General features: G+C 39.9%; 5 protein-coding genes across 5 annotated transcripts; all 5 read right to left on the bottom strand.

Moving 5' to 3' along the window:
* Window positions 1–286: 286 nt before the first annotated feature.
* LOC311263137 (gamma-crystallin M3-like) lies at window positions 287–1,155 on the bottom strand. The gene is made up of 3 exons (XM_084363038.1): window positions 1,104–1,155; window positions 729–968; window positions 287–593 (listed from the first exon to the last, which is right to left on the bottom strand). Exons 1-3 carry the CDS (start codon window positions 1,116–1,118, stop codon window positions 315–317), a joined length of 534 nt encoding a protein of 177 aa, XP_084219164.1. The 5' UTR covers window positions 1,119–1,155; the 3' UTR covers window positions 287–314.
* Window positions 1,156–4,452: 3,297 nt separating this feature from the next.
* On the bottom strand, window positions 4,453–5,367 carry LOC311263138 (gamma-crystallin M3-like). The gene is made up of 3 exons (XM_084363039.1): window positions 5,347–5,367; window positions 4,893–5,135; window positions 4,453–4,790 (listed from the first exon to the last, which is right to left on the bottom strand). The coding sequence occupies exons 1-3, from the start codon at window positions 5,356–5,358 to the stop codon at window positions 4,515–4,517; spliced, it is 531 nt and encodes a 176-aa protein (XP_084219165.1). The 5' UTR covers window positions 5,359–5,367; the 3' UTR covers window positions 4,453–4,514.
* A 1,484-nt stretch (window positions 5,368–6,851) lies between these two features.
* LOC311263136 (gamma-crystallin M3-like) lies at window positions 6,852–7,662 on the bottom strand. Its single transcript, XM_084363037.1, has 3 exons — window positions 7,599–7,662; window positions 7,240–7,482; window positions 6,852–7,136 (listed from the first exon to the last, which is right to left on the bottom strand). Exons 1-3 carry the CDS (start codon window positions 7,626–7,628, stop codon window positions 6,861–6,863), a joined length of 549 nt encoding a protein of 182 aa, XP_084219163.1. The 5' UTR covers window positions 7,629–7,662; the 3' UTR covers window positions 6,852–6,860.
* A 4,489-nt stretch (window positions 7,663–12,151) lies between these two features.
* LOC311263135 (gamma-crystallin M3-like) lies at window positions 12,152–13,036 on the bottom strand. The gene is made up of 3 exons (XM_084363036.1): window positions 12,981–13,036; window positions 12,631–12,873; window positions 12,152–12,540 (listed from the first exon to the last, which is right to left on the bottom strand). The coding sequence occupies exons 1-3, from the start codon at window positions 13,011–13,013 to the stop codon at window positions 12,265–12,267; spliced, it is 552 nt and encodes a 183-aa protein (XP_084219162.1). The 5' UTR covers window positions 13,014–13,036; the 3' UTR covers window positions 12,152–12,264.
* Window positions 13,037–22,937: 9,901 nt separating this feature from the next.
* Window positions 22,938–23,794, bottom strand: LOC311262074 (gamma-crystallin M3-like). The gene is made up of 3 exons (XM_084361217.1): window positions 23,721–23,794; window positions 23,376–23,618; window positions 22,938–23,269 (listed from the first exon to the last, which is right to left on the bottom strand). Exons 1-3 carry the CDS (start codon window positions 23,733–23,735, stop codon window positions 22,997–22,999), a joined length of 531 nt encoding a protein of 176 aa, XP_084217343.1. The 5' UTR covers window positions 23,736–23,794; the 3' UTR covers window positions 22,938–22,996.
* Between the last annotated feature and the right edge of the window lie 4,103 nt (window positions 23,795–27,897).

Genomic DNA, 27,897 nt, shown 5'->3' with positions numbered 1-27,897 from the left:
GTCAGTCTTCCTCAAAGTATCCCTCTAGTTGGAAGTCAGTTATCAAACAGATACTGTATCTGTTATTGATAAACATAAACAGTATGTAGGCTTTTCAGATTTGAAGCAAGTAATGAAACAGAACAATCTGTATCCATGTTGTTTAAATAAATAACCTTTTTTAGTGCATAAATCTACCTTCTATGCAACCTCTTTACCGTGATATTAGGTTGCATTTTTTGTGTTTAAGGCCATTTAGTGATAAGTAACAGAGGAATTCATTTAAAAGACAATCACAAGATTTTATTTAAATCTTGCCTTTATACATTTGTGCTTTAATAACAGGAATCCATGATGCGCCTCATGCTCATGAACCTGGTGCCACTCATGCCCATGTCCCTGAAGCTCCTGTACTCTCCGGGCCTCAGGTACATCATCTTGCCTCTGTATTGGGGCTGCTCGTACATCAGCCAGTGGCCGTCCATCACGTTGCAGGACTGGCATTCGTTCATACGGTAGCGGTCCATCATGTTGTCACAGTCGTCCATCAGCTCATGCATCTGACCACCGAAGTTCTCCCTCTCGTAGATCCTCATCCTGAACTGGCCTCTGTGCTGTAAATTGAAATAAGTGAGAATGAGCCATTAAAATCCTTCTTCAAATACCGTTATTTGCTTTCACCGGGTTCAATATTTTTCATACATGGAAGGTGTAATTTCAAATGAAAAGGAAATAGTGAGTAACAGTACCATGGGGATCATGCGGCAAGACCTGATGCAATCACTCATGCCCATACGCTGGTAGTCAGAGTACTCTCCTCTCCTGGCAAAGAACTGGTTTCCCATGTAGTTAGTGCGGTCGTAGACCATGAAGCAGCCGCTCTCCACCCTGCAGGAGTGGCACCTGCTCAGGTAGGAGGACATGTCAGCGCAGTCGCTGCTGGTCTCATAGGAACGACCCTGGAAGTTCCTGTCCTCGTAGAAGATGATCTGAAAAAAAAGAAGAAGCCATTAGGATGACACCACAGTGTAGTACAGATTGTATACAGTACAAATTATTATTTTTTCTATATATATCATATTAAACTAAATATGTATGGAATCAAAAGCTACAGCTGTACACACCTTGCCCATGGTCATGGCTACTGTTACTACTGTTTTGGCTCAAAGTGACTGCACAATGTCTTGATGTACCCCTGCAGCTTTTATACCTGACCTGGCACCAAAAGGATACATGACCCTATTGTTCAAATTCCTGACAGCGCAACATGGAGCAGAGGCCCCCGTGTACTGTTCAATTCAAAGTGACCTTCAACAGATCATGATTTGCGGTGGTTGCATTTGTGAGAAGAGGCCCCGCTTTGTATTGTCTTTGCTGCTGAATAATAGAGACTGTGTTTTCCACAAACATACCTTTACGTTGAGCGGCTTATGAAATATGTTACCTCTAATCTGATGTTTTAATCAGTAAAATGTCTGTCTTATGTGTATATTTCAGCATTTTTTTCGTATCTGTTTTAATCAGCCTCATCATTGTTTACAGTGAATTTCATGGTTTGGAATACTGATCTGCACACAAGACCAAAGGCCTCATGTCTGAAAGTCTTCTTTGATTTATTCTTAAAACAATCTTTTGTCACATGCATTTATTCATACAAATAGTTTAAAAACAAAGTCTTTAAAAAGCCTTATTGTATTTTAAGCAGAAACAAACTCATACATGTATGGATAGAGTACTTTATTGATATGATAATGTGTCATACTAATAAAACAGAACATGTCAGAACAGCACAAATATCATAACATAACATATCATAGCATAACATTTATTGGCAGAAAAAAACATTAACACAAGCAGCTGAATATCATCATGAGGAGAAAACAAACAAAAACAGACTTTAATAAGTCTTTTCAAAGCTGACATATAATTGATCGCATTCAATCAGTCATTCTGTTTTATAGTTGAAAACACTTCATCAATAAACTGTATTTACTCACACTTTTAAATGATGCCAATGAAGAGAGTATGTTTACGAATGGACTTCTGACTTTAACCCTTTATGAGCAACCAATTAGCAAGTCTTCATTAGTAACCACCTAATTTCTGCTCACTTGATGAAATTGGTAGAATTTGATTGTAAAGCCATTTAATAACTGTGACGCCAGAACAGTCTTTTATCTCCAAAAGTAAAACTGACACAAATGCATTTGAAAATGTGTTTGAGGCAGTTGGAGGTTTTCTTCCTGCTCTACAGTAATTTAGTAAAAAAAAAAAAACTTATAAAAAAATACTTCAATTCTATGGGTTTTTAAGGTGTGGAACAGTACACCATAATTGAAAAGGTTGTGAAGCAAATATTTCCTGAAACATTATGCTGATAATAAAATCAGATTTTTCATCATATTGGAGAGCCTTATCTGGTGACCATGGAACTATTACATTGTCTGTGCCATTAGGGATTTCAGCTATCCTTCAAAGCTTATTGTTCACATGTGCAGGATTCATAGCAAGATTCACCACACATATACAGGTACAGCACTTAGGAGAAGTGTCTTAATAAACCATAGTAAGGTTTAAACTTTAATTAATTTCTAACTTTGTTTTACAAAAAAATAGTCAAAAATATACAGTTGCTACATATTGAGATGGACATGATGATGTATGACAGATTTGTTGTATTCCTGGCTATGTTTCTTTGAAATTGTTTCTGCCCTCTAGTGTCAAAAAATACTGAAAGCAGCTTTAACCCAACATTAAGCTCATGAGGCAAGTGAATAGTGTTGCCTGTTACCAATACCCACTTTACACTTTGGGTTTTCCTGCTCTGTCCTCAGGGACTTGGTCTGGGGACTGAAGGGTTGCTGGTTGAAGACCCGCTTGGACCAGTCTAAACAGAGAGAGGACTGATAGCTGGAGAAGTGCCGGTTCACCCCCTGTGCACTGCTGGGGTACCCTTGAGCAAGGCACCAAACCCTTAATTGCACCTGGAGCCTCACATGGGAAGCCCCCCTGCTGACACCTCTCCACTAATGCATGTGTATAGGTCCTGTTTGTGCATGTCTAATAAATAAAGTACTTCTTCAGAATTTTATGCATCTTGAAAAAATTGTGTAGATACAACAAGGTGAAATAAGTGGATAATTATTGTTTTATTGCTTGAAGGTCCTGTTTGTAAGAAAAGTTAATTTTTGAGTCTCATTTTCAACTCACGAAAAAGTGATACTTTGGGACGGCGGCCGACCCAACGTAAAATCCCAAAGCATCAATATTTGACGAGTTGGGAATGAGATTCAAAAATCACATTTTCTTACAAATAGGACTTTTAAACCACTTGATGAAAAGATAATGGCAATAAAATGATTGTTTACTATATCCATTTGGTGTATACTCTGGTTAGTTATTTGACACATTAAACTTATTTTTTTCATGTTTTTTGACACAAACAATGAACCTTAAGTTCCATCTTTCCACTGTCAGGACTGAAATAATACAGTATCAACACTGTTGTTTCTTCACTCTTGTTTTAAACTAAAACTCCAGCTGTATCGTACAAATTGCTCCTTAAACTGCTTTTTGATTTTCTAGGAACAAGAAATTACTAACTGTGAAGACTCCACAGCAGTTAGTTCTCTTTGGAAGAGTATCCAGTTTAAATTCTATTGGTATTCCCTAATGGTAATGATGTTAAAAACAAGTGCTGTGAATAATACTGCATTTATTGTTTAGGCTTCTTGAATATTGCCATCATGTTAAAGCCCAGTCCATATAAGGCAACTATTCATTGGAGTCTACATGGTTTGCACACAAACCTGAGTCCATATGTCTATGTGGTCTCTAATGTTGGGGTGAAATGTGTGCTCCACACCGCTCATGGATTGTGCCTTTAACAACTGAACCAGCCAAAGTTAAAATGCTTTAGAGAATCAAAAACTGTGATTTGCTTAGCCTGCAGTTGTTGAACTATTTATACCTCGCGGTATGTGATATTTTATGTGAAAAATAATTCCATATATCTAAATTAATGTTTTTATACTCAAAGCTACACTTTAAAATATCTGTATTTATTTTTAAAACCTGTAACGACAACATCAGTCTTAACTATTTTACTACTGTTGTTTCAAATGTTTAAAATCTACAAATACAACCTTAATCATAATGCATTTCTTTGTAACTGCATGTTTACTTTAATCTACAAGAGGATTACAGACATTCCCCCCATTTATATATTATGAAGAATATTTATGGATAACCAAAAGTTTTTTTTCCCCCCGGTGAAAATATGAGGTTGTAAATGACAACATTTGAGGTCTCTCTTCTACAGTATGATGTAGAGGATAATAGAACTGATCAATGAGCAACAACACTTACTCTATATAACTATACTCGTTCCATTTTTTTAAAATCAAATTTTGCATTCACATTAAACAAACACAAACACAATGAGTCAAATTAATAGGTTACCAATATGCCATATTAAATATGAACTTTCTTTTATTTCTGAGGTCAGTTTCTTTTTAGAACAAATTTGTTTGAAGTTAACAGGAGTCTGTAATGCGTCTGATAGAGCTGAATCTCATTCCATCATATCCCAGGCCTCTGAAGCTCCTGTACTCTCCAGGCCTCAGGTACATCATCCTGCCTCTGTATTGGGGCTGCTCATACATCAGCCAGTGGCCGTCCATCACGTTGCAGGACTGGCAGTCAGACATGTGGTAGCGGTCCTGGATGTTGTCGCAGTCGTCCATCACCTCATTCATCTGACCACCGAAGTTCTCCCTCTCGTAGATCTTTATTTTATAGGACCCTTTGTGCTGTTAATAGACCATTTAAATATATTGTGATTAGTCATTCTGATCAAAACTTAAATCCTTTGAGCAGTCGTGTGAGATATGTGGTGCTTCTGAATTTCATACCATGGGGATCATACGACAGGACCTGATGCAGTCACCAAAACCCATCATGCGCTGATAGTCAGAATACTCCCCTCTCTTAAGGAGGTATTGCTGACCCATGTAGTTGGGACGGTCGTAGATCATGAAGCAGCCGCTCTCCACCTTGCAGGAGTGGCACCTGCTCAGGTGGGAGGACATGTCCGCACAGTCGCTGCTGGTCTCATAGGAGCGACCCTGGAAGTTCCTGTCCTCGTAGAAGATGATCTAGAACCCGACAGAAAAGTCGAAGTTTAGTATCATCGTGGATGGTTACCAATCCCAACAAGTAAACAGAAAGCATTATGGATCATTATGCATCAATGGAGCTTTTCTCTGCTCAATACAACATAAGGTTATAATGAAGCAATGATAAGAACTGAATGTAAGCATGCATCATAGGGGAAAAAGGATAGTAAAGTATCTGTGAACCACTTACCTTGCCGTGCATGGTGGCTGATAGAATGAGTGATGCTATAGCAATCCTATCCTGGACATGGGCCTTTTTTATACCTAACGTGACATCCAAACAATTGATGGCACTATTGTATGGAAGCCATGAGTCAGCATGAGCATGCAATGTTCGTCCCTCTGTTCATGAATGCTGATGGCAAAGGGTTATTATGCACCCTCTCACAATTTGTATCATTCTAGATCAAATGGCTTCTTTATCTATCATTCACATTTTTGATTACTTTGACTATTATCAACGATAATGAAGACGATTCAACTCAAGAGGTAACATACTGAAAATAATAAGATAGAACGAACGTGTGTGAATATTTTTTACGGCATAGTGTAAATCAACAGTTCAGTAAATGTCTTGTTATCTCAATTTGTATCGCTAGACTGACACTGCAAACTCTATTGAACAAAAATGTCCCACTGGTCCAAATGGAAGTAAATGATCTTAAGCACTCATTCAAATGTGCTTGTATTAATTTAAAGATGTGAATGAACGCTATAGCGAAGGAAAATGTTTGATAAAACAAATAGTGTATATCTCCACATGTTAGTCAAGATTTAGACAGCGCAACAAAAAAGCATGTACAACAAATAGTAAACTGTATATCTAAAAGGTATTGTTTTAATTATTTTAAATGGGGACTCAACCTGGTAATGGTTAACTGGATATTATTCATACTCTTTATAGCATGTAAACGTTGTTAGTATTGTATTTATTGTATTTTATGATGCTATCTTGGAGTTTTCGATAATGATCAGATTTATAAAAAATATTATAACAATTAAGAAACAATAGTGAGTAAAAATAATAGGAAATATTGAATAATATTGTTTATTGTATTGTTTAACTGTATATTGTATAGTATTGTATTGAATAATACAGCCTCACTCTAACAGGTTCAGGTCTGACAACTACTACTTTAGATGAGGTCAGAAATATCCACAAGAAATGGTGGCACCTCATTGAGAATCTCACAAATAAGATTGTATACACGGACACATCCTCACCAAAAGCTTAAAGTAACATTACATTCACTCAGCTTTATACAGTATGTCATAAGTCATAGAGATTCTCGTATCATCATGTCATCCGACAGGAGGGCACCAGACAATGTGTGTATAACTCTTGTTCAATGTTGTCTCTTATGTCATTATTATTATTAAGGAAGTCTGGAATCTCTTCAAGGATCATCTTTATCTGAACCTACAGACACCAAGAGTCTACTACTAACAGGAGCTTGCCAATGGTGAAGGACAGTGGGTAACCATGTCAAGGCAGAAATTAAACATTCTGATGGGACATATGGTCAAACATTCCTTAATGATCATGAATTTCACCCTCTTCATATTTTGATCCTCATTAGTCCACAGTGTTTATTCAATGTATCAGATGAAGTCATTTTTTGTAAACGTGAAAAACAGGAAAAAACAGTCACAAGAGTAAGTTTTTGTTTTATCTTTCATTTTTTATTTCAGAAATGAAAACGTCTAGCACATGTCCATGATACGCCTCATGCTCATGAACCTGGTGCCACTCATGCCCATGTCCCTGAAGCTCCTGTACTCTCCGGGCCTCAGGTACATCATCTTGCCTCTGTAGTGGGGCTGCTCGTACATCAGCCAGTGGCCGTCCATCACGTTGCAGGACATGCAGTCGGACATACGGTAGCGCTCCATGATGTTGTCGCAGTCGTCCATCAGCTCATTCATCTGACCACCGAAGTTCTCCCTCTCGTAGATCCTCATCCTGAACTGGCCTCTGTGCTATATTTTAGAAAAAATAAAAACAAATGAATAACTTAATACTTTTGTGGGGGAAATCACCCATAACAGAACCATAGAATGACAAATATTGTTTTATACCTACCATGGGGATCATACGGCAAGACCTGATACCACTGCTCATTCCCATCATGCTCATGTAGTCAGCGTACTCGCCCCTCCTCATGAAATACTGGTTTCCCATGTAGTTGGGACGGTCGTAGACCATGAAGCAGCCGCTCTCCACCCTGCAGGAGTGGCACCTGCTCAGGTAGGAGGACATGTCAGAGCAGTCGCTCATGCACTCATAGGAACGACCCTGGAAGTTCCTGTCCTCGTAGAAGATGATCTGAAAAACAAGGGATACGTAAATTGATAGTGGAATCATGCACAATACTTTACTTGATATTTTGCGTAAATAATAGTCCTAACATTTGTAATTTGTATGTAAAATTACAAGTTTACCTTGCCCATGCTCATATCAGTGGTGGTCATACTTGTGGTAATTGAGCTGCTGCTGTTGCTGATGCTACTGCTGCACTGCTGTCCTGTCTGGTTTAACCCTTGCTCTTATACCCGACCAAACCCTACACAGTCAGTGGGGCCTCATTTAAACCCCTGACACAGCAACATGGTACAGAGCACTGTGCAGGCCTCTGTAACTGTGTCATATAATCACATGACTGGGCCCTCGAAGACTTCAGAAATGTGACCCTTTTGATCAGTTAACACAAAGGACCCCCCCACCCCCCCCGGTTCTAAGCTTGTCATGACTGTTTCAGTGGGACACCTGTGTTATGCCGGGGGCTATTCAATCAAAGTTACTTTAACAATCTGAATTGATTAAAAAAAATCAAAGATTTCTGTACTTTATGTTTGCCTTTAATTAACACACTGGTATATGAACAGTTTAAACTGATCTGAGTAGATTTTATGATGGGGGAAAGAAATAACTCAAAGCAAATACATCAAAGACAGTATGTGATAAAGGCTGACATAAAAAAAAATAAAATAGGTGCAAAAAGGAGCTAACGTAATAGCAAGTTCACAATGCTTAATCATAACCATCTGGAATAAAACACTGGCCCGTAATTGCAGAATTAATGGTAAACCAGAATTGAAGTGAATTTACTTAAATTGGTAACTGTTTTTTACCTTGTGAGATAGCTGAAAAGTTATGTAATCTCGCAAATCCATCTTGACAGGCTTCAAGCTACAGGCTTGTGGCTGGTCCAAAAAATTATCGAACATCCATGTCCTTTCCTTTATTGTGTTATGAAGCATTTTTGTTTATGTCAACGGTCTTCAAAGTGAAAAAGCCCAAAGTCCAGGCCAAAAGGAATGACTCTCTCCCACAGAAAACACTGCGTCTGCACTGCCTGAAACGCCTGGTTTGAAGTCAAGCCTTTACTTCAGTAACTTATGTGCATCACTATGTAACAGGCGTATACATATATATATATTCATATTATAAAATGTATACGGCTGTACCGCAGCTATGGTTACCAGCTGTAGTTGTGTTATTTTCGATCACACTACCTTGCTCGGCATAAAAAAGAATGTGTTTTTGGAAAATTAAAGTATGTAAACCTTTTCTACTAGGACCCCCAAATAAAACTAACATTAATATGACTACTTTAAAAGGAGAGCAAAGAACAGCACTAAAGGCTTTTCTTGAACGAAAAGATGTTTTCATTTTTCTCCCCTAACTGGCTTTGGTTTGATTTAGCAACTGGCACAGCTAGAGCTTAGACTATGATAGACGGTTACAGACAGATGGTTCGTCCAATCACCTTCCAAGTATTTTTTGAAAGTGCCTGCTTGGAGAAAATGTGTTTGCTTAGAGATCAATGACACAGAGAAGTGGTGCTAGAAACCTGTTGCTAGCAAAACCCTTGTTTTCTTATGGTTCTCATGGCTCCTCTCCTACGCTGCTGGTTGTGTGTTTTTTTAGCAGTTTTTAGACGTTGAAATATATTCAACTTTATAGCCTTAAGTGGCTACCATTAGTCATAAAGGGTTGACAGCAATTGCAACTCTGTCCAGGTTTCTTGTCCGATGCCCCTTCCATGTTTCATTTGCAATTCATACAGGGTTTGAAACCTTTCAATACTTTAGTCACTACTTATTAATAACACAAATGCCTGCAAGCCCTGCAGGCAGGTTATTTGAGTCCCTTAGTATAATGTTTAATGCAGCATGGTGCTCAGTTTGGTTTGACATCTCAAGTGGACGCTGATGTGAGCATAATTAATTTGAGTGACTGTTAGCAATGATATTGTTTTGTTTATAATTGCTCAAAATGAGGTAGTCTTATTTGGACAATATTGCCAACTTGAGCAGTAATCTAAGCCTAGGTGTACAATCTGAATCAAATTGATTAGACCTTTGATTTTCTGTGTGGCTTCAATGTATGCCTAGATGTGTTTGCTTACTGTACTGGCACTAAATGTGTATTGTCCATGCTGACGGCCATTTCTTGCAGATAGTCAGGCTACACATAGCCTACATGTGAGAGGAAAATTGATACTTAGAAGTTTGTGACAATTTTGGCATTTCCCACTGTTAATTACTTTATATTGTTTATGAGGGAGCACACTGTATATGTTTAATACAATAAAACAATTTATACAATTTTAATTTAATTTAATACAATTTAATTCAGCTAATAGGTCAATTTGCAGTAGTACTGATGTTATATGTTATCACAACCTGATTATTCCCAGTTATCGGATTATTGTGGTCATGGAAACGGGCTCAATGACGAGCCTCCTAAATGAACAACAATAGAGTGTGGGGCTATTAGTTACCATGCTACTAACAGTGGAAGTGGATTGTTTCTAATACGAAAATGACCATGATGCATAAGCATATGCTAGGTCTTGAGTGGATAGGATTTTTGCACAATGGTAAAAACAGTCAGCAAAGTAACAAAATGTACACACAATTCAAAGTCATGGTGTTGTAAAGAAGTACTTCATACAGCAAGGAGAAGGGTACAATGGCATTTATGTTTCACCTGTAACCATTTAACTGGTTATATATCCCAGAATCAGTGCCTCAATTGTCTTTTATATCAATGATATATCTTCCCACTGTTTTACATGGTTTTGCCTACGCCTACGTAATAAACTGGTCATGCATGCATCTCTTTTCTTTCAAACAAAGTAGCAACACAAAAGGCCAACTAAGAAGAACAAAGTACAACTAAGTAAAACAAGGGGAATGCAGGATAACACAGGACGAACTGACAAAGACATAAGGGACCACACATACGAAGTATACAATATACGTATTACTCATACATACAAGACGAGACATGCACTGGTTCACTTTCATCTATAAAGTCTTGAAAGGCAACACGCCATCATACATTAGCACTTTATTAAATTGGTCTCATAGTAACTTTTCAACACGTTCGAGTGGTTACTTAATGCTCAATGTTCCCTGGATTAACACTGAATTTGGTAAAAATGCTTTCAGTTATTCTGCTGCATCAATCTGGAATACTTTACAACAGACACTCAAACTCAACACAATCGTTTCCATGGACCAATTTAAAAATATGATTTCCAGCTACTCTGCTTTTGAATGTAATTGTTTTCAACAATGTTTGTTTTTGTTGTTGTTTGTCTCTTTGTTCCCCTGTGCTCTCGACATCATTGTAAATGAGGGCTTGCCCTCAATGATCCCCTCGAGATTTAAATAAAGGTTAAATAAAATACTGGTCGTGAAACAACGTTACCTTGTTTTGATCGCATTCATATGAGAAAAGCTAGACTCATACGTGTTGGTAGATCCAACACGTATGAGTTGCAGTATTAACACTGCAACTTTCCTGATTATGGGGTACTGATATTTGCTAACATAGTTAGACCAAAAGTTTTAAACCAAATGACGACTGCACATCAACCATTTCCATCTGAAAGAGGTGCTCGTCAGTACAAGCCATTACCTTTTTTGTTTTTACACACAAGTCTGCTTCAGGTTTGATTGAGAGCAAACTGCAGTACCTCAGTGGGAATGCTAAAGTCTTGCAATCTCTCAGTGAAGTTATGAGTCAGTTTTGTCATGAAGTCTGTTATGACATGCGTTATGTGTGCCCTGGGTGCTGTGCTCATGACTGCACGGAGTTGTGGGAAGTGCAGCAACTTTTTGCCATTAGGGTTTGTTGTGAAAACAGTTGGCTTTCTTCTGAAGGCACAAAGCCTCTCAACCAAATCATTGATAGACTTTTCCCGCCCCTGCACTTCCAGATTCAAAGTGTTCAAGAGTCCAAAAATGTCACACAGAAAGTAGACTTTTGCCATAAACTGTAAACATCCAACATGCGCTCCAAGAAGTTTGCTGCCCATTTGTGTTTGTATGTGCCAAGGAAAGACACAACCTCCTGGCAGAGTTCACAGAAACAGTCTAGATCCTTTCTTTTGCTAAGCCACCTCACATTGTTATGAATGAGTAGTGTGTTTCTTGCTGGCCATAGACAATTTCAAAAGGACTGGATCCAGGGGCCGCTAGTTGAATAGGCCTGCTATACATGTTTTCTCAAATTGATAAGGAAGTTTTCTTAATTGTTTGTGCTTTGTCTATTTGCATGTGTTTTCTTAAGCTGCAGTGTGTTGAGGTCCGAGGGCCACTGCAGTATCACCAGAAGATTTGAATTGTCCTCGATAGCGAGATTTAGGTGCGACACATGTAAATGTTGGTATATGTAAATGTGTGAAACACTAAATAAAGGTTTTATCTCGGATAGAAAGTTTAATTTAGTTTCTAAAATTAATTTATTATTATTATAATTTATTATTATAATTAATTATTTAATATTGAGCATATGAATCCTTCTTTGGATATCAATTGTAAGGCTTTGTCTGTTGGTTTTGAGTGTAAAATGTAGAGCCAAATTTCTCATCAGATTTAAAAACATTTTAGAATCTGCTTGCTTCATAAAAATGTTATTGTTCAATACAGTAGAATATTTGACTGACAGCTGTGCAATAAGTTTGACAAAAGTCAAGAAGTAGTGCAGCAATCACTTTATTTCGTGGTATTTCATACATTCAGTGAGCATTTAGTATCAAAAGTCCATGATACGTGCTCATGAACCAAATGTTTTATTTCGAAATGAAAATGTCTAGCACATGTCCATGATACGCCTCATGCTCATGAACCTGGTGCCACTCATGCCCATCTCCCTGAAGCTCCTGTACTCTCCGGGCCTCAGGTACATCATCTTGCCTCTGTATTGGGGCTGCTCGTACATCAGCCAGTGGCCGTCCATCACGTTGCAGGACATGCAGTCGGACATACGGTAGCGCTCCATGATGTTGTCGCAGTCGTCCATCAGCTCATGCATCTGACCACCGAAGTTCTCCCTCTCGTAGATCTTCATCCTGAACTGGCCTCTGTGCTATTTTTTGGAGAAGACAAAACAAATGAATGTCTCAATATGAAGTTTTGTCACCTGTGATAGAACTATAGTATGCATTTTTATACCTACCATGGGAATCATACGGCAAGACCTGATGCAGTCTCTCATTCCCATCATGCTCATGTAGTCAGCATACTCGCCCCTCCTCATGAAATACTGGTTTCCCATGTAGTTGGGACGGTCGTAGACCATGAAGCAGCCGTTCTCCACCCTGCAGGAGTGGCACTTGCTCAGGTAGGAGGACATGTCAGAGCAGTCGCTCATGCACTCATAGGAACGACCCTGGAAGTTCCTGTCCTCGTAGAAGATGATCTGAAAAAAGTTAATTGTTGGTGGTTGGTTAGAAAAAAAGTACCAAGGTGAATGTATTGATCTCATTTTGTAAACGGTAATTTTTGCTTATTACAAAAAATAATTACCTTGCCCCTCATGTTCATGCTGGTGTTGCTCATGTTGGCTGCAGATGAGTTGTTGCTGTTGCTCCTGAACTGCCTGAATATCTGGGGTTTAACCCTTTCCTTTTATACCTGACCAAACATAAAGAATCGGTGGCCCCCCTCAGAGAACCCTTTACTCAGCAACTTACTATTGAAGCCTATAGAATGCAGAGGTAATGCTAATTTTTTCACGGACTGGGTACCTCACAGTCTTTAGAAAGGCCTTTTCTCTCATCATAGAAAGCATCCCCAACAGTGCTTTAAACATGTGAATAGACCCATGTGACTGTTAAAAACTGTGTGTCTGACCTGTGTGGTTATGCACTATTCTTTTGTTGGTGTGTTTGTTTTTGGTCTTTAAAAAAACAAAAAACAACAAAAAAAAAAAATCTACATGGTCTAAATAAAGATTTCAGTCAATCAATCTGTAGTGTATATATTTCTGTCTGTTTTTATTTGATCTGAGCTTTGGTGTAATCATTTGTTACATATATGAAATACAATGTATTTTGGTTATTCAATTAAACATTCAAAGGCAGAACAAATATTCATCACAACCTCTGGACTTACTACTGTAAATACTTATAAGTCTTCAAGAGGAAACCAGCTTGGAGAAACAGTTTACGACTGCATAATGTTTAGGGTTGGGTACCGGACTCGGTACTTTTAAGGGCACTGACCAAATTACATCAGTACGACAGAGTAGCGGCTCACATTAAATCAATCTCCCCAAAACTCATGAAATTCCTCAACAACTTGCTGTTTAGTTTACTCAAACAGTACGTTTATTTGTATGTCTGAAACCTCGTAATGAAACCACTCAGCCCCCTAGCTCGATGCTAACACATAATGGAAATTACCTTTTCTCTTACCTTTCTGTTATACCCCCCTTCACAATTGGAAAAAGTTAAAAGTTAAAAGATCCAAGATGAATTTTTTGTGAAATTGTCTCCATCATAGCATCAGAAAACTTGTCTCCCTCCATAAGTCATATTTATTCAATTAGTTCCTAAGTCCCCCCACTTTGAGAGCCACTGAATTGGGCTAATAGGATGTTAAAGGAATAGGTTGACATCCTGGAATATTTCCAGTGTTGCCTCAAATAAGAGAATTATGTTATGTTTGTTCACTGGCAGACCCAGAAGTAGAGACAAGAAGGTTGGAGTTGAGTTTAACAGGCTTATTTTCACAAAAACGGATTTTGACGAAGATGAGGGCAGGCAGGTGAACAGCTTGAGTCAGTAGCTAGAGCAGAGTAATCTCACTTGGCTTCCAGTGTGAGGCAGGAATCGCAGGTGAAGGTAGTTGGGCTGATTGCTGAGCAGAGATACGGCTGAGGTATCTGCACGTGAGCCAAGAAAAAAGGGCCTCATGCAGCAACATTCTTTTAAATTTCTCTTATATTTTCTATTACTTTTTTGTCAAGAGAAAAAGTATGAAAAGTCCATTCCAGATGCACCAAACGTTCTTGCCATCCAAATCTGCTCTAACCCAGATGTGCTAAATGATAAATCCCACTTGATCGTAAATTGGAGGCGCGTGGCCAATTGTAATTAACATAGGTAATGCCCACTAAACACCATATAAGGGCAGGTGTTGTGCAAATAGCTGACACTGGCACAGCGACTGGAGAGATGCCACCAGAAAAAGGGGAGTAAGAAGAAGAAGAATGTTAGCAGCAGTGAAACTGAGGTATTGTTAAATCAAATAAAACAACATAAACGTGATCTTCCACAGCGTCAGCACTGGTGTTACAGGAACGTCAAAATCACAGTATCAGGCCATATCCACCTGGCTTTCAGCTCTCCCCACGGAACTATTCTGCAGCACAAAGGAGTCTGTGCTCCCCCTGGCCAACGGGCCACAGCATTCAGAAGGTGGAAGTTTGCATCTGATATTATTTGGATGTTAAAAGAATGATACAGCTTTCTGTTGAGGAATAGGAATGGATCTCGAGAGGCTGGTTTGATCTGTATATACGTGCAGTCTTCAGTACCAATGATATTTGGAAATCCAGCTACAGCTAAAAAAGTGTTCTTAATCTCTACCTGCTGGTTAGCAGTGTACAGGAACAATATGTACTGGGGCATGAATGATATTATCACTTTCAGTAGTCTTGGAAGCACACGGCTCAAAGAGGACTGTGAAATGCCTGACCTGTCTCCTATCTCTCTCTGAAATGATCCTGTTGCCAAAAAAAGAGGAGGAAGCGATCCAAAGCCTGGCTGCATTTCGCCCAAAAAGATGATAATTCTGCCGTGTGTAATCAGTGCAATGCTGTTATATCATGTAAGGGTGCAAATACCAGCAACATGCTTAAACATTTGTCTACCAAGCACAGAGTGAAATACCAAAAATGCCATGTGTTCGACCGCCTGCGTACGAGTGCTTACGTTGCTAGTGCTACTGGTCAAACAAGCTCTGCGACCTCCGTTGACGACGGTAACGTTGACATTAAATATCCTGCATTAGCACACTGTCGCCTTGCAACTGCAAGCAGCATGCACAGTTTTTTATTAATAAAGCCGAGCTACATAAAAATATATTCTGGTTTCATGCATTTTAGATGACGATGACAGGCACAGACAGGCAGATGAGGACAAAGATAGCTCTCAGGCAGCTGGCCCCTCGACATCGTCTCAAATGACCCCTTTCACGCTTGCTGCTCAGGGAGCTAGGTGGAATGAGGAGAAGATGCAAGAATGTCACCGGGCAGTGACCATGTTCGTGGTGAAAGGCTTACATCCTTTCTCCACTGTAGAACAACCCCATTTTTGGTAGGTGGTCTATGCAGGCTACAGCTAGTATGTAGGATGTTTATTACAGCCCATTTTAGCCCATACAGCGTATCTACAGTGAACTTTTTAAAGTAACGTCACAGCATGTGTTTTTCTGGTGGCTAATACATCATCAGAATTATATGTTAAATTACATGTTGTTGATTCTGTCCTAACCACTGTAGTATTTCATTTACAAATGATTTTAGGGAGATGACGAGGGCCTTAAATCCCAGATATAAACCCCCATCAAGGGAAGCTCTTACAAACCACCTGATCCCTGCCTGGTACCAGGTGGAAAGAGAAAACTTACACTCCGAAACTCAGAGATGTGAAAAAGGCAGCCATCACAGCAGATGGATAGACCAGCCTTGCCCAAGACCATTATCTAACGGTCACTGTACATTATGCAAAGCAGGGAAAGATCTTAGGTAAAGTCCTGAGAACCAAGGCAGTGTATGAAGCCCAGACAGGTGCTGTTGTGGCTGAGGAGATTGGAGACATACTATAGGAATTCGGCATTAGTGAGAAGGTTGTGGCAGCAACCGTGGATAATGCAGGAAATATGAACGTGGCAATGAAGAAGCTGCAGTTTGTCAAGATTGGCTGCTTCGCACACACATTAAACCTTGCAGCCCAGAAGATCCACCACTGCAACGCTGTCACCAATTGGGCAGCAAGGGTACGTGCTGTGGTGAAGTGGATGAGGAAGTCTTCCATGGCCAAAACCGTCCTCACAGAAAAGCAGCAACTCCTGACTAAGTATCTATGCATAACTTTAACTAGATTCTAATAAGCACTTAACATATAGTGATCTACAACAAACTAAGTAATGATGGTTTATGATTATGTGTTCATTGTTATGTGTGATATGCTTATGCAGATGTGCATCTGAATTTGTTTTTCAGACTTGCCCCAGGACTCACTCATCATTGATGTAAAAACACGGTGGAATTCTCTCTATCTGATGATTGAGAGATTCTTTGAGCAGTTCACTGCCATTCAGGCTGCAGTGATGGACCCAAGGATAAAGAGGCAATTTGAGAAGGAAAAGTAAGGGATAGATTCTGTAACTAACTTAAAATCTCTTATTTTAAAACTGTGGATTATAAGACTGCAAGAGGACTTGTGTGTATATTGCTAATTATTTGCTGTCTTAGACTGATGGAGAAATTGCAGTTCGACGACTTCAAGAAGGCAGAGGAGTTTGTCCAGCTGATGCGAGTGCTTTACACATCAACACTCTGTGTCTCAAGTGAGAAAAATCCAACCAGTGGTCAAATTCTACCCATCTTAAAGGAGTTGGAGCGCCACTATTCCATTAAGGCAAGCGACTCTACTTTTGCAAGAAATATAAAAGAGAAGATATGGACTGATCTCTCCGCTCGTTACCAGGTACCATGACTTACTGTATATTAATTTGTAGTTCATGAAAGTCAGATTTCAGACACTAGCAAAAGTGTCCCCAGGTTTTTGAACATGAATGTTTCTTGCTTTCTGAAATTAAGGATGAATAGATCAAGACCTTCCTGGAGGAGGCGACAGTGATGGACCCGAGGTTCAAGCTGAAAATGGACCACGATGATGCCATCTGGGACAGGCTGAGGACCTCAGCAGTAGCAGAGATGCTCACAGGAGCAGAAGAGGTATTTGAATCACAGTCTGTGGTACAGTTCCATTGTGATGTCTATATACTCTGGTTCCAATCATGTGACTCACACAGTGTGTTTATACTTAGGTACCACTGCCAGAAGACACACAAAGTATGAAAACGTGGAGGAAGAAGATGATGAGGAGGAAGGCTATGTAAGCACAGTTCATTATAATGACCATATGGTATATTGATAATAATCCATTCAGACCACGCACCTAAAACGCAAGTTTATGGTCCTTTTAATTTCAGACTCTACCTGTAAAGCGACCCACGACGGCCCTAGAGGAGCTATTTCGAGAGGAGGAGCAAGACATGCAGCAGGTAGCATCCCAAGAGACCCAGAACATCGGTGAGCATATCGCCGTAGAAGTACGAATGTACATAGGCCTTCCTGCTATTCCCATCTCATCTGATCCTGTTCTGTGATGGTGGCAGAAGAGGGACACTTTGCCACTCCTGTATGATGTAGCATAAAAGTATGTTTGTACTCAGGCCTCTTCTACTCCCTCAGAAAGGGTATTCCCTACAGCAGGAGATACCATTAGTGTGGAGCGCTCAAGAATCCTCCCGGAAAAGGCAGATATGCTTGTATTCTTGCATAAGAATTGTTGATGCATTCAGTTAAGTCAAGCTTACAGCAACATTATTTCCATTTTTAAAAACCGTTATGTAGGCACACATGCCTATTTATCTAAAGTGGATGTAGGAATGTTCACTGTTACTTCATGTCAAGTACAATGTACAATATCCTTTTAAAGAAAAGGAGTGTTAAGCTGTAATCTAGCATGTTCTAGTGTTAAATGTTTATTTTTTATTGCTTATTGTATCAGTCTAATTTATTTAGACTATATTTTCTTTCTACACTATCTTGTCAAGGTGTTCAGTTTTTTGAGTTGAATATGTTCATGTTCACAGTCTTGCGCAGACATAATTTTGCGAAAAATAAAATCATTGCTATTGGTGCAGAAGACTGTGTAGAACTCCTTTTTTGCCACTCAATGAACTACTCAGGATTCAGGAATTGATATGAGAATTGATAAGGAATTGGATTGATAGGCAGAATCGACAATGGCATTGATATTGATAAAAACTTATCAATTCCCACCCCTAGTGTGCTAACTACTTCACATCGGACAGCTTCAGTAAAGAGGGTCAGTACAAAGCTGGCTTTGCCTCAACACTGACCCTAGTAAAAGGATCAGTCCCAACCATACGGGACCCAGCAACTGCACCCGAGCCACGGGTCGCCACGTTTTGATAGTATTTACAGTTGCCTACGAGTATGGTGAAGTCAGCTTGAAATTGGCTAACTAGTTAGCTCCGCTTGGGTCCGCTATGCAACGGCGTTTGAAGCAAGTTTAATGTCAATAATATTACGAGGGAGCTTGGTTGTCACAGTAAAAAGTCTGGAAACGTGCAGACTGGAGACAGAGACTATGCCAACAGTGTCCAAGAGTTTGGAGACTGTGTTGGAGACAAACACAGCTTTCGCTAGCTGTTTTTAGATGTTACCTGTTGCAGGTCAGTGGGGGATGGGAGCCGGGTGGTTGTGTCGGGGAGTCCTGCTGCAGCCGCAGAGTCTGTATTTTTCTGAGCCTCTCCTTCTGGGTCCGATTCTGGGTCAAACTGGTATGGTTGAACGACAGCATCTCGCGAGCCATAGTGATACATCCACGTAAACATTAGCACATGCTACCGCTAGCAAGCGGCATCCTATCCCGGAGAGGGGCGTGTGGCAGGACGGAGCTCATTAGCATTAAAGGTGCAGGCACAGAAACAGCCTGTTCTCAGTAGAGCTCACTTGAGCGGCTCTCAGACAGCTGAAGTTCAGAAATAGGATGGGTTTGGGGCAATACATTTCGATTACAGTGTTGTTGGACCTCTGACAGCTGTGTGAAATTGATGAAAAACAGTATAATATGGGACCTTTAATTATTATTATTATTTTTTTTTTTACAAATTATCCAAAAGGCTTCAACACAACAAACACAGCATAGGAGTTGGGGACAGCAGCTGATATGTTGCAGCTTGCTATCACTTAACTTATCACTTATTCTTATCTAAGCCTTAATATTAGTAAAATAAAATAAATAGAGTCACATTAAAATGTACTCCATGCACAGTTGTCATGAGTGAGGAAATTAGCTGTAGATACCAAAACAGCTTTTTGTACAAGACAATAAAAACATGTTTATTTCTGCTGTGGCATTTTTGGAGCTGACCTCATGTGGCCATACAAGGAACTGCAGTCTTTGATACTTGCGTGTTGGTTTTTCCTTTCTTTAGCCCCGGAGGTTGCCACTTGGCCCCAGCGAGCACTAATGAAGATACAGGTAGTTGTGAAGTAGCTTTTGTATGTGAGAGCTGTCCAGCAGTTGCTTGACAGAGGTAACTTTAGCTTGTCTGCCCTGGTTAACTCAACTTTTAGCTCATGTTTCTTCTCAAAGTGCTTTTTTCCCCCGGTTAGCAAAGACATGATCTTTGTCTTCAGAATTGACTGCAGCGTGATTGTTTTAATATGATAAAACATATTGCTTGTACTACTACGTTTAAACTCCTTTTAACTTAGAATTGACTGTGTTGCCTTTCTTGTAGAAATGTTCCCACATTGAATTATTTTAGTGTGCTTCCCTTTTTACCTCTGACTGCTCTAGCTAGGACATTGGCAGATAGTATGTGTGGCAGATTAAGTTATTGTCTATCCCCCTGCTAAACTATCACTGGGTGTAGAAGAACTGCTCACTTTAATGACTGGGCAACGCTACTCAGCCCTATATATAGGCTGGGAGATGCTGCTCAGATGTGTGTTTCTTTTCTCTTCCTGGAGCCTGGGTCCGTGTGTAGGCATGGCCTATAGCTTGGCATGTCAGCAGTTGCTTGAACCTTGTGTTTCTTTTCAACCCTGTTCTCTTGTGATGGTAAGTGTGTCTGTGTTGCCACTCATGACTGTAGCGGTCGTGGTGGTGTGGTCTGCTGGAGCCTTCGCTACATGTAGCTCTGCTTCCTCAAGTGTTTGGGCCGCAGCCCTATTATCTCATCTTCCTGCTGTTTGGGGGCTGCCCCTCAGCACTCCAGCATGTTCCTTGGCCTGCACCACAGTGGTTGGCCTTCTCAGCCTCCATATTCTAATGTGTAGTGCTTCATGTAACATTAATAGGGAGTTTTGGGTTAAATTTGGCTATCTAATGATTATCAGGGATAATTATTAATTATGATCAATAATACGATCCAATTGACATTAGATGACCTTGGGGCAAGGGATAAGAATGGCAATACACCAAATCAGTCACATAAAAAGGTACTAAACTGTCAGTCTGTAACTTTGATTAATAATTAACTTAATAACTACAACCAAAATGACCATAACAGCTTGTAATGGTCAGAGTCCTTGACAGAGTAGGGGTTGGCAACATTCACTCTTGCACAATATTAAATAGACAGCATATAGGTTCAAAAGTCTTTTATTTAACACAAAGATAAAAACACAATCTAGCTAACATGTACTATATACTACTGACCCTTTGCACGTGACGTCACGTTCCACTTGCGCGAGATACGGACGCCATGACGGACGGCAAAAGAACACTGGACTCAATAGAAAGACAAGGAGGCTCGTTATTGTTCCTGACATTTTGTGGTTTTCTATCGGTTTTAACTTAATTTTATGTTGTTAAAATGGGTATTTCCTGCTGTGCCGTGCAGTGTACCAACAGACAAGGCTGCAAACCTGATCTAGCCTTTTACAGAATTCCCTTTGAGAAGAACAGAAGATGGCTATGGATAGCTGCAATTAATCGCAAGGGCTGGCGCCACATGGCATGGACAAAGACAGACTACAAACAAAATGGCTGATCGAAGGGGGACTACACCATGGCTGACGAAGGTTGGACTCAGGTCCAAGATGGTGGATCACCACTTGTTTCTTTGATAGGAGAGAACAAAGAAACGATGGTGGTGTTCACACCGTCCGCTCATGGATATCTCACGTGTGTGTGACATGTTGCCAGGTTAGAGAAGATGGTTAGTTGCATGCAATGACCCTCAGTCTGTGTGAAGCATTATTCAACTAACATTGAATTAGCTGTGAAGCAAAGCAAACTACCAATAACCTGACCTGAGACCAGAATAACACCCAAACTGTGAACAAACACATAGATTGAACACATATGCATTACATCAGCCAGAGTTGAAAAGTCCTGTGCTTAGCCGTGCTATGCAATGCTGTGTGCTATCTAGGCCCAGTTCAATGTTTCCAGTCTTTGAAAAAAAGGTGCTGGTGGTTCCTTGGCTGATGAGCCAAGCAGGAGAAGATTAAATTCCAATGCTGAACAGTGCTGTTCTTGCTGTGCAAGGTCCGATGAAAGACAGTGGACAGAGGAAACTGGTCGCTCCTTTCCTTTGCAGGGATAGCAGCTCAGTGCTAACCTGCTTCTTATTCCTCGGATTGTGGAGTTAGCTGGTAAGCTTTGCGTCACAGCTGCTGGTGCTAACTGAGCTGGAATACTAGCAGGACCTTGTGTCGTTGCTGTGAGGAGTAGTTCTTTGGGCCTGCTGGAAATGCAGCTGGCAACTCTCAGCAGCTGTTGGGCCCAGAAGAATCCAGGAGAAGAGAGCTTGGGGGCAGGCAGCCCCATAGGGAAAGAGGTGGAGAAGAGACAGAACAAAGGATGGAGCTAGAGTTTTGACTATCTGGTTAGTGGGGGGTCTGTCACCCTGACCAATAGTAGCTCAAAGCTGGGTCTCTTGGCAGTCTTTGCACCTAGGTGCAAGGACTCATCCTTTCGGGATCATGAATATTCCTTCTAAATCTCAATCTGGCAAGTAGTTGTCCATGATCTTGCCAATGAACAAAACAGGCAAAGCCTGTCCGTGATAATATCACATAGTAGTTTTTTAAATTGTTGGTCTAAATCTAACTTACACTACAAAATAATATACCCTCTGTTGTTCATTGTACGAGTTTGTAAGGTCTATTTATTTTAAGTAAATTCAAGAAATTCCAAATTTACTAAAAATATTTGCTGTGCAACACTTGAGCTTGAGCTTTGCGCTTGTGTTGAAGGTTTTGGCAAATTGCCTGTGGTGTACTTCTACCAATACTGTCATTAAAACATAAAATACCCAATTCAGAGATGTCTTTCATCTTCAAAATTAATTTAATGTAATTTTTACTACTTACACAATTTGAGAATAAAATTCTGATATTGATATAAATAATGCAAAAAATAAAAAGTAAATCAGACTTCAAACACCTAAAACCTTAACCAACCTAAACTAAAAACGTGCCCAAAGGATGGTTACTACTATTGTCAACCTTGTACTCAGTAATTTGCAGAGCTAAACAGAAAATGTGTGACCTCTATCATTCTAATAATTCATATTTTTTTTTTTAAATTTCAGAGGTAGAAAGATATAAATACATGCCAAGTATATAGGTGATGTGCTAAAAAATCACTGGAAATGGCTTCCCAATCCTGTATTAAATTAACATAAATGATGCAACAGGTAGAAACCTTTTGTCAAAAAAGTTTATTATTTTGGCTTATTTAGACATTCTACAAGTGTATTTACATGTCAGTGATACGCCTCATGCTCATGAACCTGGTGCCACTCATGCCCATCTCCCTGAAGCTCCTGTACTCTCCGGGCCTCAGGTACATCATCTTGCCTCTGTAGTGGGGCTGCTCATACATCAGCCAGTGGCCGTCCATCACGTTGCAGGACATGCAGTCGGACATACGGTAGCGCTCCATGATGTTGTCGCAGTCGTCCATCAGCTCATGCATCTGACCACCGAAGTTCTCCCTCTCGTAGATCTTCATCCTGAACTGGCCTCTGTGCTATTTTTTGGAGAAGACAAAACAAATGAATTCATTTATATCAAGTTTTGTGGGGGTGGTAATCTGTAATAGGGCCGTAGTTTGATGGATGCATTCTTATACCTACCATGGGGATCATACGGCAAGACCTGATGCAGTCTCTCATTCCCATCATGCTCATGTAGTCAGCGTACTCGCCCCTCCTCATGAAATACTGGTTTCCCATGTAGTTGGGACGGTCGTAGACCATGAAGCAGCCGCTCTCCACCCTGCAGGAGTGGCACTTGCTCATGTAGGAGGACATGTCAGAGCAGTCGCTCATGCACTCATAGGAACGACCCTGGAAGTTCCTGTCCTCGTAGAAGATGATCTGAAAAAAGACACAATATAAGGTATTGGGTTTTAAGCTAAAAAATAATATTGATATAATTGTAAATCAATCAAAAACAGTTGGTTAGGTGAGTGTCCTTACCTTGCCCATGGTCATGGTGGCTGTGTAGGTTCTTCAGAGAACTGTGTTGCTGGTGTACTGATGGTGGTCCTGTTTTAACTGTTACTTTTATACCTGACCAAATCCAAAGAATCTGTGACTTCCATTGTGTAAACCCCTGACCCAGCAACATGGTATAGAGGCCTATAGAGTGCTGAGGGGCATTTGTCACATTTCCATGTGACAGGATCCCCTAGAAGACTTTAGAATGGATTTTTCTATAGGTAAGTCAAAACAATGGGCATTCTTTGAAGTTACAATACAGAGTAACAGACAATAGTCTCTTTTACCCTTTTCAAAATACAATTGATTGTGAACTTACTTGGTAAGTTAACAATCACAGACATAAGCATCCTTTTGTGTGACCACAACAGTCTGACATGCCAGTATATAATACACATATGCAGGGGCGCCATAAAGGGAGGGAGGGTGAGGATGATTCCAAGGGGCTTGGACTGACAGGGGCCCTCAAAACGTCTGCATGAAAATAGAACATTAATTATCTGAGAAAATGTTTTGGGCCCAGTCATATAATATTTAACCATTTGGAATTTCAAAAATAAATTATGATGTTTTTGTCCATTCCTTTTTTGATAAAATCAACCAGGATATCTGCCATATCACACCCCTCAGTACAACAATGAATGGTTTAGTCCTACTAAGTGCTCAGGTCAGTCAGGAATGGTGGAAACTAGCTGACCGTCTGTCTTGGTCTCTGTTGAGAGCGCTCACCCGGCACTCTGTACACAATGTCAAACTCAAAACCAAAATCAGGGTGCAAGAAACGGATACACAGGCAGAAAAGGGCTCAAAGGGAGAACTATGGGCGACAATTTTTTTTACCCAGTTTTCTCCAAGAAAGGCAAGTTCCCATGTAATGAATGAGAATAGGATTTATTGACCAAAAACTGTATGTGTATGCATACAAAAAAATCTGACTCCGCCTTTTAAATTGCTCTCAATGTAGTTACGTAAGAATAGGCATACTGCTAAGAAGCACAACAACAGCTGAACAAATAAAAGTACAAAATGTTAGTGTATACAAGTTTGTAAAAAAATAAGTATAAATCGCTAATGGCCAACAATATAATAAGTCTAATATAAGTCTAAAGTATTAAATGAATATACGTATATGGAGTGGATGATTATGTACATGTCTATTCACATTAGGACAATAACAGTGCATGATGAAATGTACATGTTCAAGACGTGCATAATAAACAGTCTATAATGGAAGTAGGTAAATGTTTTGGTGTTAGAGGGTTATTGCTACTATATGATTTAGAGTATTAACGTGTTCTTCAGTTGAACATCCACTTTGTGTCCTGCCAGACAGTGGATCCCAGAAAGCTTAAAGCAACACTATGTAACTTTCTGGAGAAAAACGGTTGAGTCTCATTCCAAGATTTTAGCTTTGTGTGAGTCCTTACTGCTTTTTGTAGTCTGTCAGTCGCGCCTACTAACGCCTTTTGGGCCTTTCAGACAGAATGTAGTTTGCACTGTGCTTGCTGCAGAATTCAGAGCAACCTGGTTCAACTTTGTGCACAAGCATGCCAGGTGGTGTGCTGGGCAGCCTGATCCACTAGCTCGGTACAGCAAAAAGAAAAAAAAAAGGGGAAGCCAGGATGTCCAGGAGGAAATGTGCACAATTTTTAATATTATATGAATTTAAAATTGATTTATGCATGAAATCAGGTGTGATGCTTGAGAACTTTAAGTCCTGATGACTGCATAACTCTCTCAAAACACTTTATAAAACACTTTAACAGATTTAAAAGTTGGAAATTGTAATTAAAGACACAAATCAGATGTCAACATAACACAGGTTAATGTTAACAAAAAACAGTTTTCACAGTTGTCACATTCACCTTTATTAGCCTACACCAGGCCAACGCCACTCTCAATAGAATGAACACAATACTATTAGTCCTGCTTTTAAAGTGCAGGCTCATTGTGCCAGCTGAGATGAAATCATCGCATTCGTCACTCTCATACATTTTTTTTTTGATTGGGGCCATTTGATGGACTGTTTGAAGTGGTTTGAAGAAATATCGGCTGTCCTTACTATTGTCAATGAAGCCTGTGACAGTGTCCACTAGTTTCTGTGATCAAAAAATAGACTTCACATTCTAAATGTTTGTAAAAACAGGTATCATTGTCTTTTCAGTCAAATCTTACTCTAATAACAGAGGAACCAATAGGGATCAAACTTTACTGTTACCATCCATCTGCCAAATAACTAACCACTTAACCCACCTTTTTGTTAACGAGTATCTTTGATATTCTAAAGGGTTAGGTCAGATCTGAACAAAGTCACACAATAACACAAACACATTAACAGCTCGAGGCTGAGGTAAACCAGCAACTCCTGTGATCTGAGCTAAAATGAATGTTTTTGTCAATTTAGTCTGGTGGCTGTAAAGAGAGTGATATCACAGCCTTTTCTGGTTAAATAAATGATCTAATTCTCTGACAAAAGGTCCATGTCTGTATCGCTCCTCAGAATTAAAATCTGAAGCTTTCATTGGTGAAAAGTGCTTTTAGTGGAAGTAATGCTACTTTGACGGACATACTTGCCCTCAAGCATTAGCGTTACATGGCAGTGATCTGCTGGACCAAAACCTCAAACCTTTTTGTGCCTATTGGTCATTTAGATGCCAACAATATGTAGTGCAATCACTTCTCTCATAAAACAACTCATTGAATTAATGAGCTGGTTAATTGCTGTCTCACTGTCAAGCAAGGAAGGCACCACCAAGTGATTTCTATTGACTAACGCAGGCACACCTAGCGATTCTGCTTGTCCAGCCATGCTTTCATCATGATGTCAGTCAGGTTCATTAAAATCCTTGGATGCACTACAGCAATCAACACCAAGACAGAGATGGTGGTGGTGGTGGGGGCTGGGGAGCACATTCGTGGTTCAGGAGCTGTTTGTGTGAGGATCGCAGAAGAGCGAATGAAATGTCTCAACATTACGTAATTGGCAGAATGAATAAATGTGCTTATTACTCGATCTACAAATGCAGATTCAACATTTCACACACAGAATTTCAAATGTATAAACGAAATCTCATAAAAAAATACACACCAAGTGAAGTTTTTTATTTCATTTTTTACAAATTAGAAACAATATATTGACCAAAAGTCATTTATCACATTTATTTAAAAACCAAATGACAAGTCATGAGTAAGGAATTTTGTGCATAGCAGAACTTATCTGTAAATATATTGGAATATTTGTGGATCATGGTTCGTGCATTTACTTATAGTTTTGAGAAAAATTTCTCTCCATAGGTGAGGGGGTGGCAGGGGGTGCAGATGGTTGTTTGATGTTGGAGCTGTTGAGGGGTGTGAGTGTTGGCTTATCAACGAGTAGGATACATATAAGTTGTCAGCAAGTTCATAGTTCTCCAAAGTGTGGAGGGAGCTGTTTTTTTTTCTTTTTTTTTAGTGTTGCTACTCTGATCTCCTTTGTCAGTGTGTGTTTAGCCTGGTTGTACAAGATGCTTTCTCCACTCCTGTGGGCCTATTCCTTGCCCTGCAGAAGCAGTTGTAGTTTAACTGTAAAACAAGGGTTATTGTTGTTGTTTGTGCAGAGGGATTTAGTCGCCACGCAAGTCCTCACAAAAGTTGTTGTAAGTTGTCCCAGTGTCGGTGAGTTCATGCAGATCTATAGCAGCAGCCTCTGAAACACTCCAATCACTGCAGTCAAAGGCCTGTAATTCCAGTGTTGCCTTGTTGGTCCTCCTCTTACGGTCTTGACCCATTGACTCCCTCACATAAACTTTACTTGGCGGGTCACCAGGTATATTAACAGTCGCCCAAGTATATATGACGACACTGTTAGCCTTTTGTATTTTATCCGTCCAAGGGAACGCCATTAATGATCAAGGTGGACAATTACAGCGACACCAGTGGCAGTTTCTTTAAATTTCCAATTAGGGTAACTTGCCATTTTCAGCATGTAGTTTGCTAGCTTGGAGGTTGTTGTTCCCTGTAGCCGCAAAGATTTTGACAATGGTAACATGTAGCCATTGGCGACCTGAAATAGGCAGGCAATAGCAGATTTATATGCCCAGTCTACATCCAGTGAGTCAGATTAGAAGGCTTACAGTTCCTTTAATAGGTTTTGTGGTTTGAGGCCACAGGTTTAGGA

Source organism: Pagrus pagrus, assembly GCF_965226575.1.
Source record: "Pagrus pagrus genome assembly, chromosome: 9".
NCBI lineage: Eukaryota > Metazoa > Chordata > Actinopteri > Spariformes > Sparidae > Pagrus > Pagrus pagrus.
Note: the sequence above shows the minus strand (reverse complement) of the source record. Positions and strands in the feature narration are given on the sequence as shown.

Excerpts from the sequence above, each read along its gene's own strand:
- LOC311263137 (XM_084363038.1), bottom strand. Across the intron at positions 594-728 it reads CTTGCCGCATGATCCCCATG|CACAGAGGCCAGTTCAGGAT; the intron begins GTACTGTTACTC and ends TTCAATTTACAG.
- LOC311263138 (XM_084363039.1), bottom strand. Across the intron at positions 4,791-4,892 it reads CCTGTCGTATGATCCCCATG|CACAAAGGGTCCTATAAAAT; the intron begins GTATGAAATTCA and ends GTCTATTAACAG.
- LOC311262074 (XM_084361217.1), bottom strand. Across the intron at positions 23,270-23,375 it reads CTTGCCGTATGATCCCCATG|CACAGAGGCCAGTTCAGGAT; the intron begins GTAGGTATAAGA and ends TCCAAAAAATAG.
- LOC311263135 (XM_084363036.1), bottom strand. The coding sequence starts at position 13,013 with ATGAGCAACACCAGCATGAACATGAGGGGCAAG. Across the intron at positions 12,874-12,980 it reads GCATGAACATGAGGGGCAAG|ATCATCTTCTACGAGGACAG; the intron begins GTAATTATTTTT and ends AACTTTTTTCAG. Across the intron at positions 12,541-12,630 it reads CTTGCCGTATGATTCCCATG|CACAGAGGCCAGTTCAGGAT; the intron begins GTAGGTATAAAA and ends TCCAAAAAATAG.
- LOC311263136 (XM_084363037.1), bottom strand. The coding sequence starts at position 7,628 with ATGACCACCACTGATATGAGCATGGGCAAG. Across the intron at positions 7,483-7,598 it reads CTGATATGAGCATGGGCAAG|ATCATCTTCTACGAGGACAG; the intron begins GTAAACTTGTAA and ends CTTGTTTTTCAG. Across the intron at positions 7,137-7,239 it reads CTTGCCGTATGATCCCCATG|CACAGAGGCCAGTTCAGGAT; the intron begins GTAGGTATAAAA and ends TCTAAAATATAG.